The 18,772-nt window shown below is 37.3% G+C and overlaps 1 protein-coding gene across 2 annotated transcripts in view; it reads left to right on the plus strand.

Moving 5' to 3' along the window:
- Positions 1 to 18,772, plus strand: part of ADGRB3 (adhesion G protein-coupled receptor B3) — a 673,565-nt gene that overhangs the window by 317,573 nt on the left and 337,220 nt on the right. For both annotated transcript variants that reach the window (XM_045543808.1, XM_045543807.1), the window contains 2 exons: positions 1,000 to 1,194; positions 16,378 to 16,446. In XM_045543808.1, the coding sequence (XP_045399764.1) occupies positions 1,000 to 1,194; positions 16,378 to 16,446 (264 nt within the window). The remainder of the gene's footprint in view (positions 1 to 999; positions 1,195 to 16,377; positions 16,447 to 18,772) is intronic.

The raw sequence follows: 18,772 nt of genomic DNA on the forward strand, positions 1-18,772 counted from the left end.
TTTAGAATATTCCCACTTTTTTGATTAGTTCAGATTGATTGCCATATTTTAAAGGATTTTTCAGCATGTTTCTTGATGGAAAATTGATAATTACAATCATTACTCTTTAGTCTTTCTATTTCAATATTTCTCTGGTGTGTTAGTTCTTGATTATTTCACAATTTTAAGTTAATTTTATCACAAATTTAGCAATGGGAAGATAAAGATCAACCTTTTAGTAAACAAGTAAAAGCATAATGGATTCTTGCTATCTCTTTACTCTCTCTATTATCTCCTACGTTCTTTCACATTGTAAGATGTTTTTTCCTCCTTGAATTTAAGATAAGGAGATATGAGAATTGGCAGCACATCTCTTTGGCCATCAAATTAATTTAAGCTTTGCGTCTTAATGGTTCATTCTGTTGCTGAAGAATTTTTTATCCTTTTTGCTTTTGTTTATTTTTAAAAATAAAGCTGAAGTAATCTAGCTTTCAATCATATCATAGTAAACCTGTAAAGTTTAGAGATATTTTCTCAAAATTGTCCTTATGACAACTTTTTTTGGTGCTATATAAAGATGTGTTTATTTTAAGATGTAAGGCAAAAGTTAATAAGCTCAGCTTGTTAGTAAAATATGGATATTTTGAAGTGTTTATATTCTCCCATCTCAGATCACACATTACTAAACAATCTCCCATGTTTACCATATGCAAGAGTATTTTTTAAATTTTTACTTCAATTAAAAACCTAAATTAATGCACATTTTCCCCAATGTGTTATATTGTGTTCTAACTGGAAGTGGCAAGTCCATCAAGCCTGCCAAAATGTGTACATTAGTTTTTTCATGCTCAGTGTTTATCCATCTGAGTATGGGATACACACAATTTAGTTTTAAATCCACCCAAGTATCGCAAGGCTATTTTAAAGTTGAGTGAGCAATTTTAAATACAGTTGCTTGATGTAGATATGCAGAGAAATATGAAGATTCTGATGTTTATTCTGTTCTTTTGACCATCACAGATTAAAGAGCACCTTGCTAAGGGGCAGCGAATGCTGGCAGGTGATGGAATGTCCCAGGTGACCAAGACACTGTTGGATTTAACTCAGAGGAAAAATTTCTATGCAGGCGATCTTCTGATGTCTGTGGAAATCCTGAGAAATGTGACAGACACATTTAAAAGGGCAAGTTACATCCCTGCATCTGATGGTGTCCAGGTAAGGGAGACAATTCCATGAAGGAAAAGACTAGTGAAGAGACAACCAATTTTTGACCATGAGAAGCCAGTGCAGCCATCTTGGAGGCAGCCTGGACTAACGGGAGAGAATGGTCTGGATTGTGCTTAGTGTGAGCTCTGGAAATGACCTCAATTCCCTTAGTCATTCTTCACCTCACTGTCCTCAACCATGAAATGCACATACTACACCTCAAGGAGATACTGAATGAGAACATGTGTGAAGGGCTTTGAGCCCTCAGATAAAAGACACTGTAGCAAATTCAAGGTGGTATCATGGATATTTTATTCTGACATTTAATATCACCATCTTGCCATAGGAGACTATTAAAAGTACATTAAGCATAATGAAAGCACATTTACTATAACATGCAAAGAAGACATAGTTTAAGATTTGTTTTGGGTTTTGCTATTAGAAGGGGGAAACCATACTTAATTTTGTGGAACCATTGCCTGAAAGTATGAGGCAAATAAAGAGTTGTTTTGGATAAGAAAATAGGTAATTCAATAACTCCATACAGCATATTTTTCTTGTCATGGAAGACTTTTAGGGCAACATCATTTATTTCCATAATAAAGTTTAAGTACTCACACAATTTCAGTATTGCCTTTGCCATTAAAACAAAGCTTGTTGAATGGCAAACAAAGCACATTTAATGCAACTCCAGTTTGCATTTCAGATTAACTCTTTCTGTGCTGTAGACTAAAAGGTACTTCTGCCAAGAATGCTGAGTTGATTTCTGCATTTCCAGCATAATGCTCTTCCTATATCTCTGCATTAAGTACATTAAAATAAAAATTTGGCAAAACTCCCAGATCAGATATTGTTTTCTTTCAGCCTACTCTTCATTTGTGAGTTTTATTTGCGTTTCATTTAGAAAATGCAGACTTTGTTTTGGTTTTGGGTTTTTTTGTTTGTTTGTTTTAATTAACTATTGAGGAAAAGTGGAAAAGAAGACTTTTTGAAATCATGAAATCATTCATAAATAATACTGATGCCCTGATTTTTATAGAGGTACATACATTACTAAAACTACATGCATATATTACTGAGCATAACTGCTATGAGAATTATTGGTGCTGCATTCTATATCACCAGTGTCCCTTTTAAAAATTGTAATTATAAAAATACATTGAGGGGTTTGGATGGAAGATTACCTCCATTTGAGCATTTCAAAGATGCTTTTCTCCTGACAAAGAATGAAATAGTTTTTCTAATTTTAAAAAGTAACCAAGTGCAACTTTCCCCTGCAGTTCTGAAATACTTGGATCTCTTAGCATTTACGTTAAAAAAAATAACATTTAAAGTCCTCAACGTAAAATACAAGCTTTCATTTAAAAAAAAAAAAAAATGCCTCAGACACTCCGTTTCCAGTTGAAACATCAGGCAGAATGCTGCAGTAAATAATCTGTAACTTTCGAAAGTATAGGCCTTTAAGATTTAAAATAGGTGCTAAAGTTCAAGAAATTAAGATGACCAGATTATATTTTGAACATATTTTGAACTACTTATTAGAATGCATTGACTCAATGAACGATTAGTTAAAACAATTGCTTAGTCATAGACATTAGCTGTTTCGACTTAAATAGAGCAATTTGGCTGATAATTTTGTGGTCATTTTAGCATAGTCAGAAATAGATTTCTCCATTTCTGTCCTACTTCCTCATCAGTTCTCTGAGTATACACAAAATCCCAAGCACACTGGTGTCCTCACCATGCCCTCATAGATGGGAGCTGCATTTTCCTATGTCATTGGCTTTACTGGTGTCTTTTCAGATATCTGGAATGCCCTCCTCTTCTGGAATTCCTTCTTCTTCTGTCTCTGCCTGCCAAAATCCTAGCTCAACTCTAGTAAGTTTTTCCAAGTACCAGACCACCAAGTCCCCGACTCCCTCTGAAAATGATCTTTCTTTTCTCTGAAATCCCAGAGAACTTTGTGCCCCTTATATCTGACTTTCCACAGTTTAATACAAATTATCTGCATGTATTTATTGTCTTCTTGGCATGATTATAAACTCTGGCTTATAACCTTAATCAACATCCCTTCACTTCAGTTTTTGCCATTTCCAAGGGCTTTGGACATTTCTGATTGGCTAGCACCGTAGGCTTAATATGGCATAAACTAAATTAATCTTGAATTGAGGTTTTCTTGCATGTTCTACTTTTCTTTGTAGAATTAGCAGTCCCTAGGCTAGAACTGTAATGCCATTCCCTTCTCTTCCTTTCCTGTTGGGTCTGCCTACGCTATGCCTTTTTCATCCATCCTTTCCTTTCTTCCCACTGCCGTATCCTAAGTCGGCATCTCGTTACCTCAGCCTACATTATTTCTGCAGCCTCTTTCCTTTGATCTTCCCTCACATGTTTATCTAGGTCCCTATCCATGTTGTACATCACGGTACTATTTGTCCTGGACAGCTTTGATTATGTCACTTCTTACTTAAAAACCTTCAGTGTAGCGTCAAGGCCTCCTAAACGTGAACTCAAAGTCTTTGTCTTGGCTTCTAGTACCCTCCACACATGTAGGTTATCTACCTTTCCAGCCTCACTAATGGATCACACATCCTCTTGACAAATCCTACACTTGATGCAAATGAACCACTTCCTGATTCCTGAATGCACTGCATGGTCCTGGCTCTGTCTCTTTGCTTCCTTTGTGCTTGCAGACTGGCTTGATCTGTCTCAACCTTCTAAAGTAATCTCTTGGTTCTCTGGGCCTCTGATTACCAACAGCCCCTTTTCTCCTGCATCTCTTTATAGCTTGTATTATTAGCACTCATTAGCAAATCTTTGAAAAAGAAGACATTTTTCTGATCCATCTTTGTACCCTAGCCAAGCTCTGGCCCACCTCCCCCAAACAAGATTTAGCATATAATCTGGACTCTAGAAGGTGTTCAATAAATATTCATAAAATTAATTAACAGGAAAGTTAATAATCATATATGTGCCACTGAACTTTTTCATCCTCCTTTTTTTTACAGGAAAATGATGAGCAGAGACCAATGAAAAATTAAGTAAAACTATTCAAAGAGAATACATTCTTTTAAATGTAGTTATGTACCAGGCATTTTATTTAAAATGGCTAGTAATGCTAGATTCAATAAAAAATTGCTTTGATATGCTGATGAAAGAAGCATAGAATAGCTATTATAGAATAGCTAATATAAGCAACATCATGGGAGATGACTGGACATCTGGCTAGTTAATTATTGGGATTTATTGCATCACACACACAAATATATGTATGTGCACTTTTTTCTGTTAGGAATCCAATAAATTACACTATGAAGACCTTGAAACATTTTGAAGGTTTGTAAGATGGCTCTGATAATATTACCAATTAAGAACATGAGAACAGCCATGATTTGTCCCAAGCCATGAGGTCTTTCTCTTTGTTCAAATGATTCCTGTTCCTGTGTGTAATTATCATTATTATTTCTACAAAGCAACTCTATGTTTTGGTCTTTGAAACCTGTTCATGAAAAATTTCACTCAGCAGAGTGTCTAAATGTCATGAAAACATTTTATTCTTGTGTTTTTATAGTGTCTATTCCTGTTCAATAATCATAGTTCAGGATGTGTGAAATTTATATAAATATTTTAAAGGAACAAAGACATTGAACTGTATGTGTATCCTTAAAATAAATTATAGAAGTTATTATTATTGTCATCCCCTAAATCAACTCACAGCAAGTTATTCTTTTAATGTTAGTACTTTTTTTTATCTTTTTTCACTTTTTTAAAAAAATTTTACTTTAACATATGTAGCTTGGCAACTCCAAAAATCAGAATACTGTTTTCAGGTTAAGCAATCAAGAAAATTATAATGTTAAATTTTCCCCAGATCATTCACTTTACTGAGGGACAGCATTATAATCACATGAGCCACTTGAATTTTATGTTCTTAGAATTAATGTCTTCTTTTATTAAGAGCAATAATTTGCTGCCATTGACAATGGAGAAAAGTGGCAGCAAAATATCTAACTCCTACATTTTTTAAACTAGATAAGTACACAAACTTTCCTTATAAATGAAGATAATTAGGACTTTAAAACTTCATAGTATGAATTCTCAGAAATAAAAATTATAGTTGCCATTAATTTCATAGAAAAATGCATGGCTGAATCCCAAAAGTTTCACTTTATTAAATCAACTCCAACTTCCATTCAAATGGGGACAATTACTCCAATAAGCAACACGGGTGAGCTACAAAGCAAAGCTGGTTCCCTTCGTTCATTACTGTTTGCCTGCAGCTGTTGCATATTAAGATCGTGCCCATCATAAAAGCATATATATGATACCCATTGCTTATTTTTAATGACAAAAGTGAAATAGAACAGTAAAAAGAAGCAAAGGAAAACAAAGGAAATAATTTATGAGACTATCAATACTACAAACTAGCCAGCTAGCCACTCACCAGATCCCTGAGTATAATTTAATGAAACACACATGTCAGCTGAACCCTACAGAGGTGGCTGCAGAGGTTTTGCCTGATCAGCTGCTGCAGCATAAAATGAAGCTTCTTTTAAAGTCTTATTCCTCCCTGAAAGGAAGCCTTTGGGTGTGACTGTGGAACTATGCTTCATCCTAGTTTGAATAATATCAACTATAGTATATGCCATCATTGTATGTCTCTCTAAGAAAACCTACTGTGTATACCTGTGACACAATTCTAAGCCTCTAAATCCTGTCCTGATTTATGGTCTATTAAAATTGGAAAAAAAAGTAAAATAAAAATATGCTTGTAAGTCTTGGAATGATAAGCCATAGTAATACTTTTATTTTTAGAAACTGGTAGAACATATTTCGAACACCTTTTCCTTTGAGAATATTCTTTTCCAAACCTCCAGACTTTGCCATACCTCTAGGACTCTGCTCATGTTAGCTCTCTATGGCGTATAGCTTTCCCTTTTCCAGTCTGACATATTTTCCTCCTAGACCCAGCTGGGAGATCATTTCTTCTCAAAACCCTTCTCACCAAATCCCAAGCAGAATTAGATTTTTTTTCTACTTCTTTGTGCTTTGAAACCTTGTAAACATCCCTACTATGGCATTCTCACACACAGCGTTGGAAGGGTTGTTTCTAGTTCTCCCTTCAGCAGTAAAATTTAAAGTTGATGAGAGACTATTTTGTCCCTGAGGCTTAACCCGGCACTTGAAGCATTATAAACACAAATATTTGTTGAAATAATTGATGAATGAATAAGGGTAGTATACTAATGTTTAGGGATTTCACATTGTTTCACAAAAAATAAGAAAACTCCTATGGACATCCACTGCATAGGGAGAGAAGGAGAGAGGGAAAGAGGGAGGGAAGGGGGAGAGACAGAGAGAGAGAAGGAAGGAAAGAGAGAGAGAGAGATTGGGGAGAAAAGGTGTTCGTTTACTTTGTTTTAACCAGTGGAGAAAATTGTCCTGAATCTCATTCTATCAATAGAGGATTGAGTTTCTACTGCACACACCAGAAACTTTAATAAGACTTGACAAAGTTGAACCAGACATATGTGAGTTCAAATGCCAGCTTTGTTCAGTCACTATCTTGGTGTCTTCAGGCATATTACTTAATCTTTCAGGGAATGTGTCAGAAAAACTGGGGACAGAAGAGAAGTGTACGTCTTTAAGCTCAACACTGCAGCGCCATTTTAGAATTAGAGAGCAAGTAGATGAGAAGAATTGCTTAAATCCATAACCTGAGTTCCTGACTCAGTGGAAACTAAGTCGAGTATAGAAATGTAACTCCCAGCTGACCATCACTCCAAGTCAAAAAAAGTTACTGTTTTCAATGTTTAACAGCCTGACAGGATTCCCTGTTGTTTCTCCGCGGTAGAGAGAGCATTATATAACTAGCATCTCTTTCTAGGTAGTGTTTAAACTTGGCCCTTATTATTAGCATGTAAATAAGAAATTCAACACCAGATAACTTCCTTAAATGGGTGAGCTATCAAGCAACAAATCTTGCTTTAAAAATCAGCATGATTAAATCCTACCATAAACAAAATCTAGAAGATGGCTGCTTGCTAAGAGGAACTGAGAAGCTCCATAGAAGAGTACAAACCACATACCACAATCTGGCGGGAAGAGGGAGCGAGGCAAAGGAGTTTTAAGAATATGTATAGGACAACCTATTAATTAGAGACTACCATGCAATATAATAAATAGTTTTGACTGAGTTAAAAGAAATGTAATAAAACCTGACATAGGTAGTTTTACTCTTTCAGAGTATCCCATTCTTTCCTTCAGAGTCAAGAAAATACTGGGATTTGTATTAGCAAAACGTATAGGTGGTTTTCTGTTGTGATTCCATTTATTATCAAAGATTTTTCTGTTTTAGAAAATTGTGATTGGAGAATGTATTAGTTTGCTAGGGCTGCCATAGCAAGTACCACAGACTGAGTGGCTTAATGACAGTAATTTATTATCTCACAGTTCTGGAAGCTAGAAGTCCAAGGTCAAGGTTGTGGCAGGTTCAGTTTCTCCCTGAGGCTTCTTTCTCTCTTTGACTTGCAGGTGGCCACCTTCTCTTTGTGTCTTTGCATGGTCTTTTTCTCTGTGCATGCACATCCCTGGTGTCTTTCTGTGAGTTCTAATCTCTTCTTTTTTCCTTTTTTATTTTTGCTCTTTTTTGAGACAGAGTCTCTCTCTGTTGCTTGCACTATCAGGCTAGAGTGCAGTGGTGTCATCATAGCTCACTGCAACCTCAGACTTCTGGGCTCAAGCTATCCTCCTGCCTCGGCCTTCCAAAGTGCTGGGATTACAGGCATGAACCACCGCACCCAGCCTAATCTCCACCACACCCACCCTAATCTCCTCTTCTTACAGGGACACCAGTCAGATTGGATTAAGGCCCACCCTAATGCCCTCTTTTTAACTTAATTTCCTCTTTAACAGCTCTGTCTCCAGTCACATCTAAGCTACTGGGTGTTGGGGCTTCAACATATAGATTTGGGGGAGGGGAGGTTCAGCCCATGGTAGGGAATCCTGAAGGACTGTGAGAATTTTCCTGTAGTGAAGAGGTATGTGCCAGACATCTTGCCTCAAGACAGAACCTTCTGTGACTGCTGCCTGCAGTGTAGCAAGGGGGTTAACCTGTGATATGTGCATGTTTCTTTCACATGGTGGCCCTTAGGTCCATCAGCCAGGCTTGCCCAGACTTGACAGACCAGTCCTTATCTCATTCCTCAATTAAGAAGTACACTGAGTTATGATGTTTTTATAACATTGGCTGCTCTACCAGGATACTTCTGGGGGAATAATAATATTAATATCACTAACTTTTTTACCTTTCATTTTTAAATGAGACCTGGAAAGCAGCACTGAGCTCATGCCCCAAACCACTGAAGGCTGGATGGCTTATTCTTTCCACTTAGCCTCATCCCATCTATTATACCTCAAAGCAGACTCATTCTGCTACCACTTGCTGGAGTCCTTGATCCTAAAGTCAGCATAAAGACACTGGTAGCATTATGTGGAAAAAACAAAATTGTCCATCCGAGCTATTCTGAAACTGTACAGGTCAAACTCTCTTACATCATAGCAGAAAAATAATATTATTATGAAAGACAGCCAGTGATTCCTGGAACAATGTTCTTCTGTAGTTTTCAAAATGAGTCAGAGCTAAAAGAAGAATTAAAAGATATGGTGTCCTTAAAGGCTGTTTTTCCCCCTAAACTAGTGACTATTAGGGGAGATTAGTTTCAATTATCTGTTCTCACATTCCTTTAGGTCTGGCAGATTGCAGTGGTCAAGCAGGGACAGTCCAGCTCTGCTGTCAGAGGCCCTCTGACCACAGCCAACTCTCAGGTCAGGTCATCTAGCCTGCTGCAGATTCCACTCCTGACCTTGACACCCTCGTCCTTCATATGAGCCCCTGCCTTTTGTTTCCTAGTTTTGCAGTGGCTAAGATTCTTGTCTATTCTTGTCTCTGAATCATATGGTTCCTCTTGATCCCTGAAATCTGCTAGGAGAACCTTGTATTATAATCTTGTGCCTTCCTGAATCCTTGATAGATTTCAATTGCCAGTGGCTAGTTGATATGGCACTTAAATAGATATTCTGGATAAAAGGTCTCTTTATCCTTTTGCTTATTCACCTGCTACAAAAAAGTAGTTATACTATTCTTTAGGGATTGTTTAGTTTTTTAAAAAAATGGATACATTAGAGCCAACTGAAGATGATTTGTATAATAATGTTGCTCTTACTCAACTTCATTTCTGTATACTTCCTTGAATAGGAGACTGAGAAATAGAGTCACAGCCATATCACAGGGAATGTGATCCATGCTTTAATCTATATTAGGGGTGTGTTCGTGCTTTTATATATCACCCATGCAAAAGTCATCAGCCAAGTACATCAAAGTTAAAAAAAAATGAGACTTGCTACACTATATGTTGAATATTCTTTGGATTTTCACTTAATTAAAGGAATGGTCTATCTCCTCTGGATTAATCTCAGCAAGAAGAGTCTTCTTTGGAATTTATATTATTCTGTCACCTATTTCCTACTTCTTCTCCTACCTCCTCATTTCTCTTACTTACTCCTCTTCCTATTGAGTTTGTCTTCAGTGTTTTGACCTTGACTTCATTCCATTCAACTCTGTTCCTGGCAATATTATTTTCTTACTTTCTATGGGCTCTAGTTTTTGACTAGGACTAATTATTTAAAAATTTTCTACCTTTTGAGCTTTAGGCTTGTAGTTAAACCTACCCCCCTGAGCCTCTTCTCTTAGCCATATTGTATCCTTGTGCTTAACTTGAACAAAACTAAGCTTACTGTGTCTCTTTTCAACACTGCTGTTTCTTGTGCAGTATTCACAAGGTGATGATGGCCAACTGCCTCATCATCCTAAACTACAGGAGCTAGGAACCCAATACCGATCTTTCATTCTACTCTTCCCCTCCCGTGCAATCTGTAATCACATCGTGTTGCTTCCCTAAACCAAACTACCATCATCTCTGGCCTCCATAATTAAAACAAACTGATTTTTCTGTTTTCACTCTTATTCTTCTACACTTTATTCCCCACACTCAGCAGCCAAAGCTAGACTTTTATTTTTAGTGAAACTCATGTCCTATAACCATTGTGGTATTGAAGCCCCACTTTAGCTGACACTTATCTATCTTTTTCACCCTGTGTGAATATTCTCCCCCTCCACCCCACCCATCCTCCTGTTCAAGACCACTCCAGTTTTACTGTCTTGCTGTTCCTCAAACTTGTCCAGACTGTCCTTGACCAGGGGCTTTGTGTTTTCTCTTCCTATTTTTTTTCTGGAACTCTCTTCTTCTTCCCACGGCTGTTTCCCTCTCATCATTCCTGCCTCCGCTCAAATACTACTTCCTTAGAAGGGTCTTTCCTGCTGACCATCTAATCTCAACTTTCTCTCTTCCTCTTTCCCTCTCTCTCTCTCAGTCACACACAGACACATCACCCTGACCCAGTCAGTCTATTTCTATAACCTATTTTATTTGTGTGTCACTATCTTAGTCCATTTGTTAGGCTATAACAAAATACTTGAAACTGGGTAATTTATAATGCATAAAAACTTATTTATTTTCTCACAGTTCTGGAGGCTGTAAAGTCCACGATCAAGGCGCTGGCAAGTTCAGTTGTCTAGTGGGGGCTGCTTCCTGCCCTCAAGATGGCGCCTTCTTGCTGCCTCCTCCAAGCGGGCAGAAACACCGTATCTCACATTGTAGAAGGCAGGGGGAAATGCTAGCCAAACTCCACAGGAAGCCTCTTTTATAAGGGCCTTCATCTCATTCCCTAGAGAGGCGTTCTCATGGCCTAGTCACCTCGTAAAGGCCCCATCTCTTAATATAGTACAGGCACATTGGCAACACCTGAATTTTGGAGGGAATGCACTCAAACCATTGCAATTACCATCTGAAATCATCTTTTTAAACTTATTTACTTATTTATTGACTATTTTCACCCACTAGAGTGTAAATTTCTTGAGGGCAGGAACCCTCAGGTGTTTTGCTCACTGTTATATTCTCAGCACTTAGGACAGCGCCAGATATAGCTAAGGCATTCAATAACTACTGCTTGAATAGAGAAATACATTTCTGCTTTTTAAGTATTTTCCATGTTTTCCTCACCTTCCCCTTCCCACATCTACTACTCCCCTTTAGGCCTTCATAATCACTATTTTGAGCTATTGATAAAGCTTTCCTAGTGAGGTTCTTTTCTCTGTTCTTTCTTGCCAAAACTGCCTTCATTTTGCTGCCTGGGTTATATGTTTATAACTCTCCTTATGCTGTTCTTTTACTGAACAAAACAGCACATATACTACCAAGCGCATTTTGCCAGGGACAGAGTTGGGTGGTGCTGCATAGGGAGGGTTCCCCGTGTTTTGCAAAGAGTGAGCTGGGTTTGTGAAAGAGGAGGCCCTTTCTTTGATGGTTGCTCCATGTGAATCTAAGGACTAAAGTTGAACATCCATAGCTGCTGCTTGTGGTGCCACAACTTCTCAAAAGTATGTATCTATGCTCAAGGATGACCCTGAGGCTTCAAATGCTGTTGGAAATAAGAAGAGTTTGATCCCAGATTTACTCAAGATAACTAGTTTTCCTATCTGTAAACATAAAGGCCGCATCTTGTTCCCTGTACATATTGAGAGCTCTGCTGGCATCGGAGGTGTCACTAGTGAAGGCGGGTGTGGAATTGGAAAGCAGGCAGAAAATTAGGTGGAAATCATTTACTGTTCTTGTATTTTTTTTTTAATTCCATCAGTGCCTAGCCTACTGCCTTATACATAGTAGGTATGCAGCCCATCATCTTTAAAGATTTGAGTATTTACATACTGTTGTGCCTTATGCTGTGTACTGGGGGCAGAAGAGTGAACAAAATAGAAATAATACGAACTAGACCATAACCTGGTAGGGTAAAAATCCCTAAACCAATTATCATACTAACAAATCAAGATTTTAAAATATGATATACTTCAAATGAAGGTTACACAGCACAAGGAGAGAAAAAAAAATATGCAGACCCTGCACACTTATTGGGAGGGTGATATAATAAGACCTTTTTGGAGAAAAGTGCATATAAATCTGGACATGAAGGATAAGAAAAAGGGTTGTCTGAGTACAGAAGGGAAGTATAGCAGTCCAAGAAAGGGAACAGCATGTATACAGGTCTACAGGCAGGGCAGAAACGAGTTTGGGACGCACGAAGCAGTCTGATGAACCTGGAGTGTGGAGGGTCTGGGCCAGAATAGCACAAGATAAAGTTGGAGAGACAGAAGAGGCTAGATCATGCATGGCCTTGCAGCCCTCACGTGATCTCTAGATAGAGGACCAATGATCTATCCTATGCTACGCATTCTTATCCTAATGCCTTAGCCCTGCTTCTTTATTTGGCCTTTAAGATTCTTATGGTTCCCTCTGTGTTTCCACTCAGGTTCACCGTCACTCTCAAACATTCAGATCTCCATCACTAAATCATGCCCCTCATGGCTTGTCTTTGTCCCTTGCTGTGCAAGCACTTTGCTGCTGGTTACGATGGAGAAGAGCACATTTTCTGTGGCCCAGATAGCTCAAATTGCTAGTCTAATTCACAACTCTATTTCCATGAGGAATTCGCCAAAAGCTAAATACTGAGACATACTTTAGGGTATATATATAAAAAATTATATATAATCCACAAGAAAATCACCAGCTGGAAGCCTATCAGCACAAAACAATTATTTACTACTGTCTACAAAATAAAACATCCTTTTTGTCTTACATTGCCAAGTCTAGGACCAGTACTTTGAATGTCACAGAAGCTTTTGTGCCTCTCTTTATAACATACTTTCACTACACTGATTTTCGTAACACTTCCTGTGAAGAGAAAACAAAGAGCCATGCCTCTTTGACCTTTGTGTCCCATAACTATTTGGCACAGTGGCTCTCACATAGTAGGTGACTGATAGTAACTACATAGAAAACCCCTCCTAGTACAGCACATTCTTAGAAAGGAGAGATTCCTGGTGAACAAATTACAGGCGCTGGAGTTAGTGGTGAATCAGCCCTGCACTGTACGTATTGCTGAGAGAGGAAGAGACATTAAAAGGGGATAGGAGAGAGTATCACTTGCTGTAAAATTCTATATCAGCATTATAGTTGCATATTTACCGTACTGTGGCTATGAATACAAATCAGGCACCCAGTCATAAAAAAATACATAACAGAAAGGGAATAAAATCATAAAGCCTTCATATATCAAGCACTTACCATGCATCAGGTACTGTGTTAAGAATTAGCTACAAGCTTCACAACGGCTCTTCTGGGTAGCTACTATTACTCCTGTTTTATAGATTAGAGACATAAGGCATAGGTAGACAGCATTTGCCCAGAACTACACAGTTAATAATTGATGGAGAAAAGTTGAAACCTAGTCTGCCTAATTCAAGCTCCCAACAGCTCAGACTCTGCCAAGAGCACTCAATTTTCAAATAAGCCTAGGTCAGGGGCTGATTAAACATCCCCCTCCAAAAACCTACTGTCTGATGCATTTAAGAGACTGAGATAAGTGACCTGATCCATAAATCATCAAAAGAGAGATATTATCACCATTAGCAGCGTTCTTAAGGAACTCTAGCAAGTAATAGCTCCGCTACTGTGGAAGCAACTTCATACTTTGTTCAAAAATTCAATCAAGTGGCCTGAAATGTAATGAATCTCTTTTTCACAATGTTGTTCAGTTTGCTTCTGTTCTATTAGGCAGATCACTTAGCAGATGTCAAAGTGAATTTTTATATATATGTACATATATATATATATGGTATATATTATCATATATTATTTTTATATATTTATATACGAACATATATTTTTTAATGCATGTGAGACAAGTTAGATCAAGGTCAGCTCAGAGAAAAGGTGGTGAGTCTTGTTAGAAAACCCAAAGTAGACTGACTTTGTAACTTCATTATTTCCTCTAATTTAGGACTTAATGAAATATCTGCCATGGGCAAAGCATTTTATGTGCTGAGGATACACTGATGAGCAAGACTCAGTCTCCCCATAAATGCCCCCTCCACAGCCTTAGCTCACTGTGTCCCTAGGGCACTGCTCCTGAGTATTCCAAAATCTCATCAGCAACGAGATAGTAAAGTCCCATTTATTGGCCTTGGAGAATAGTACAGTGTTTCTTATACTCTATGTTTGGTTAGTTTAACATACATTTTAATAATTTGTGTTTTTTTGATACATGCTTTTTGGTGATTTTAAAAAATTGAATTCTGACTGTATTATTTTCATCGAGGAATTGTGTGTATGCAATGGCCTTGATGTACAGCAAGGAGTCACTGACCCACTGTCAGTAAAACAAGCTTTGTGAAATGTTTTCTCAGAAATGGAGAAACAGTTATGTACATTGTTTCCCATTCCCTTGGTGTCTCTTGTTAGCAGCAGTGCGCACGTTGTCCGAAAGCTGGCAGGGGTTAGGTTGCAGACTGAGGTCATAGACCTCAGCACAGCTAACTGGTACGTTCAGGGATAAAACCTGCAACCTTTGCCTCATTAGCACCATGTCTCCTATGAGTTAACCAGCCATAGGCAATTGGAGAACTCTGAAGGTTAATTCTTTCTGCCCATAGGTAGAGTTACAGCTCAATGGACTAAGCCTTTAAAATGTTAACACTCCAAGCAGGAAATTTTAAGTGGAAAAAATGTCTGGTAGTATCACAAGGTTAAACGAATTTGAAAACGGGTCTAAAACAGACTTGCAGTTTTTTCAAGAGTTGCATAAAATATTTTGCAACTTTTATAGAGGTTATGACTCTAACCATGTTTCAACCATGTGATTGCCAGGAACTATTAAAATAAATAGCACAAATAGGGCAATTAAATATAGATACTAACAGCTTCAAACCACAAGAGAAGAGGAATTGAAGCAGCTTTGTTTTTCATCTAAAAACACCCAGGTGAATTTATTTGAAATTAACACAAATGCCTGTTTTGAGAAGCTAGATAGGGAGGAAGACAGATGAGACTAACAAATCATGATTATTTCTGCCCTCAAGGGAGTCCTGGTCTAAGCTAATGTATCAGTATGAAACAGCCTCCCTGCTAAGTTACATACAGACCAGTTAGAAGAGATGGATTTTGAGGTCTCAACCAAGCAACCACCATCTGGGTAGCTTAAGACAAATGTCATGCCTTTACTTTACACTTCTTAGGTCTCCTGTAACCCCAAGTCACTGCTCGTCTTAAACAAGCACCCTAGTTTTCCTCTCCTGGCACTTGTGTTTTGATGGCACAATGTAATAGGAAAGGACAGAAAAGTCTCTTTCTTTAAAAATCCTTCATGTGTGAAATGAGGACTAACCAAGCTGAACTGAACAGAGCCCTGCTCATCACTGTCCATGGTGAATGAAAAATGAACATCACAATGTGACTGTCTGTGTAGAAAGGGAAAACCAAAAACAATCACTTGAGTATTGGTAGGTGAAAATAAAGGCAATAGGTCTTCAGCAATTAAGGGTGAGGATGACGGCCGGATTTGGAACTTTAATAGTAGGAACATGTTACCTGTCTATTCATTTCTCCATGTTGGCTTGTTGGCAAAAGACAAAGGAGTAAAGAGTAATAATTTGAAAATAGCTAAGATTTATTGAGTACTTATCATAGTTATATGCCAGGAACTTAGAAAATTTGGTTTAATATTTGCAACAGGTAGTTGTAAAAGTACAATAGCCAGGAAGGGCAGATCAGGATCCCAACTGAGAGAGCCTGTTTTGCTTCAGCTTTGCCGATAGTCCATGATCTTGCTACAATGTCTTTGAAACTGCAGTGTTAAGTAGCACTCAGAGATCACAACTAACAGGATAATTTGTAATAAGACAAATACAGGTGACTTTTATTACAGAAGCAATAAAACTTATTAGTACCGAATAATTATGCAATGACATTACAGAGTAGAATATGGAGACTGTATCGAACAAACAACTCTGAGTGAAAGTGTTTTACCTATTCTGACTCCTGAGGGTGTAGAAATAAAGTTACGTAAAAATCCTGGCATTATGGTGTTAAAAAAGAGTCCTCAGATCTTCTAGCATAACATAGTGGGGCCATGACGTAATATTGCAATGTTTATGCATTTATCCCATAGTCTACACAAATGGATGTTGTTGGAAAGTATATTCTCTCATGTAATGTTAAATCTTTTATCTAATTTAATTTACAGAACTTCTTTCAAATAGTTAGCAACCTTCTAGATGAAGAAAACAAAGAAAAATGGGAAGATGCACAACAGGTAAGGCTGGGGATATTTCAGAACTCACAATAAAGTTGGCTAAATAAAGTGTAAGACATATGTTAAGAAATTAATGGCCTGCTATTTTAAGAATACAAAAGGAGATTTTAAAAAGGCAGTCTATGTTATATTCTAGTAATTTTAGAGAAAACAAATTATCTTTATTCATATCAGTCTATGAAAGGAATAATGTTTACATATGTGAAAAACAACTGAGCAAGTTTAAGTAATTTAAAAATTTAAGGAATTAATACATAATAACTACATGCCTTACAGATATATTCCTTTCCTGTCTACAGACTGTGGGAGAAACAGCAAATCTAAAAGCAGATGTCTTAAATGAAGCTATAGAATAGTGACCAGTAAAATCATTTGCATTTATTACAATGCCACATATAATGTGGATCATATCTACAGATGTGCATTTTTATTCAAAGCTAAGAATTGTAAAAATGGGCTCTCATAAAAAAAGTTTTCTGGTACTTTGTTCTCTATTATGCCTTGTCAGTGTAGCAGGTGGCCTTATTACTTTAGTGATTGTTTTTAAATGCCTTGCATTTTTATTTGTGCTATACTAACTGACATATAGTTAGCAACTTTTTTTTTTTATGGAATTACAGGAAAAGTGGGTTAGAGGCCAAGAAAGGGAGAATAATCATGTTTTTAAAAATCCTATGGAAATTTAACTAAATGTTTAAATTTCTGTTAGTTTTATACCAGACCCTTGTTAAAAATCCCAAGAGAATGAGGCAATCTTGAAAAAAAGAATTAATATTTACTGAGGTTCAGGTGAACCATCTATCCTTTTTTTCGCTTTGTGATCATATTCATGGCCTTCAGGAGTAAAGCGTGCACTTTATTCCTATTATGATAGAAACTCTAAAAATAGTCTGATGTGGGCCTACCTCATCATCGGGTACAAATTCTGTGCTTCTGGCCATGCAAGAAAAAAACATCACCCCTTAGTTTAAGACCCTGAGTCTATTTTTTTCTGTAAGTTTGAATGGTATATTATATTTGTCCTTGGCTTTCTTCTAGAGGACAGCCTCAGTCACCCCCTGTAAGAAAATGGTGTCTTTCCTTAGAATCCAGCTGCAGAGGCTAAACACATCTTCCTAGAATGCTGGAGACTATTAATTACGGATATATTTAGAGCAAATGTATAATACCCTATTTAAAACAAGACTGCAATTCATCAAATGGCGTTATTTACTGCGAGGTTCCCAACTTTAACAAATAATGAATGGCGGCAGAACTTCTTGTCAATGGAAAATCCTGAATCCGTCATCCATTTACTAGCAATTTTGAGTTAGCTATATTCTTATGTTTAAAATATTTTTTCGAGAGTAATGATCCTTAATGCTATTCTTAAAATAACTATTTGAAATTTGAAAAATATATTTTGTAGCTTTTACTAAAAGGTGCTGTCATAATTGCAGCCATGTGGTAAATGGGTCTCCAAGTTTGTGGCACAAAGGGCGGACTTCTTGGAAATAAGGGCTATTTAAAGTCTACCAAAGATAATCCCGTGAGTCCCCTTATCTTATTTTAGAAGAATAAAGCTCAACAAAAGCAAATATAAATTCTGTGTGAATTTGGAAACTCACTGAATAAAATAGTGACTATTGACGTCAGAAGGTTTCCACAAACAAAAAAATTCAATCTTTTGAATAAAAAGAGTCATTTCAGAATTTGTTAGTTACCCATCAGCCCCAGTTATGAAGGATAAAAGTATGTTTAGATAAAACATCCTACTAAAAATGTAGCATACTGAAGTTAAAAAAAAAACAAACTACAATTTATATAGCACTATTGTACACACTACCACCGTGGTTAGAGTTGACCAGTGCAAATCAGTCACTCAGACAAACCATGTTAGTCATGTGTTCTGTATTTTTTTTGTGTATTAAATATTCATGTGTCTATTAGAGCAGGAGGGAGTAAACTTCAGCCAGTGAGTCAAATCCAGCCTGATGCCTTTTTGTTAATAATATTTTGGAATATAATCACGCCCATTCATGGACGGCATAGTTCTATTATCTATGGCTGCTTTGGTGCAATAAGGACAGAGTTGAGTTGTTCCAAGAGACACCCCCTGTTCTGCAAAGCCTCAAATATTTACTATTTACAAACAGAAAAAGTTTGCTAACCTTGCTCTGTAACATTTGACTACAGTTGGGAAAATATAATTAAAATCATCCTCCACCATCCTCAAAAACCTCTCCACAGGCCAGGCGCGGTGGCTCACGCCTGTAATCCTAGCACTCTGGGAGGCCGAGGCAGGAAGATTGAGCTCAGGAGTTTGAGACCATCCTGAGCAAGAGCG

The sequence above is a fragment of the Lemur catta genome, chromosome 2 (assembly GCF_020740605.2).
Source record: "Lemur catta isolate mLemCat1 chromosome 2, mLemCat1.pri, whole genome shotgun sequence".
In the NCBI taxonomy this organism is placed as follows: Eukaryota; Metazoa; Chordata; class Mammalia; order Primates; family Lemuridae; genus Lemur; species Lemur catta.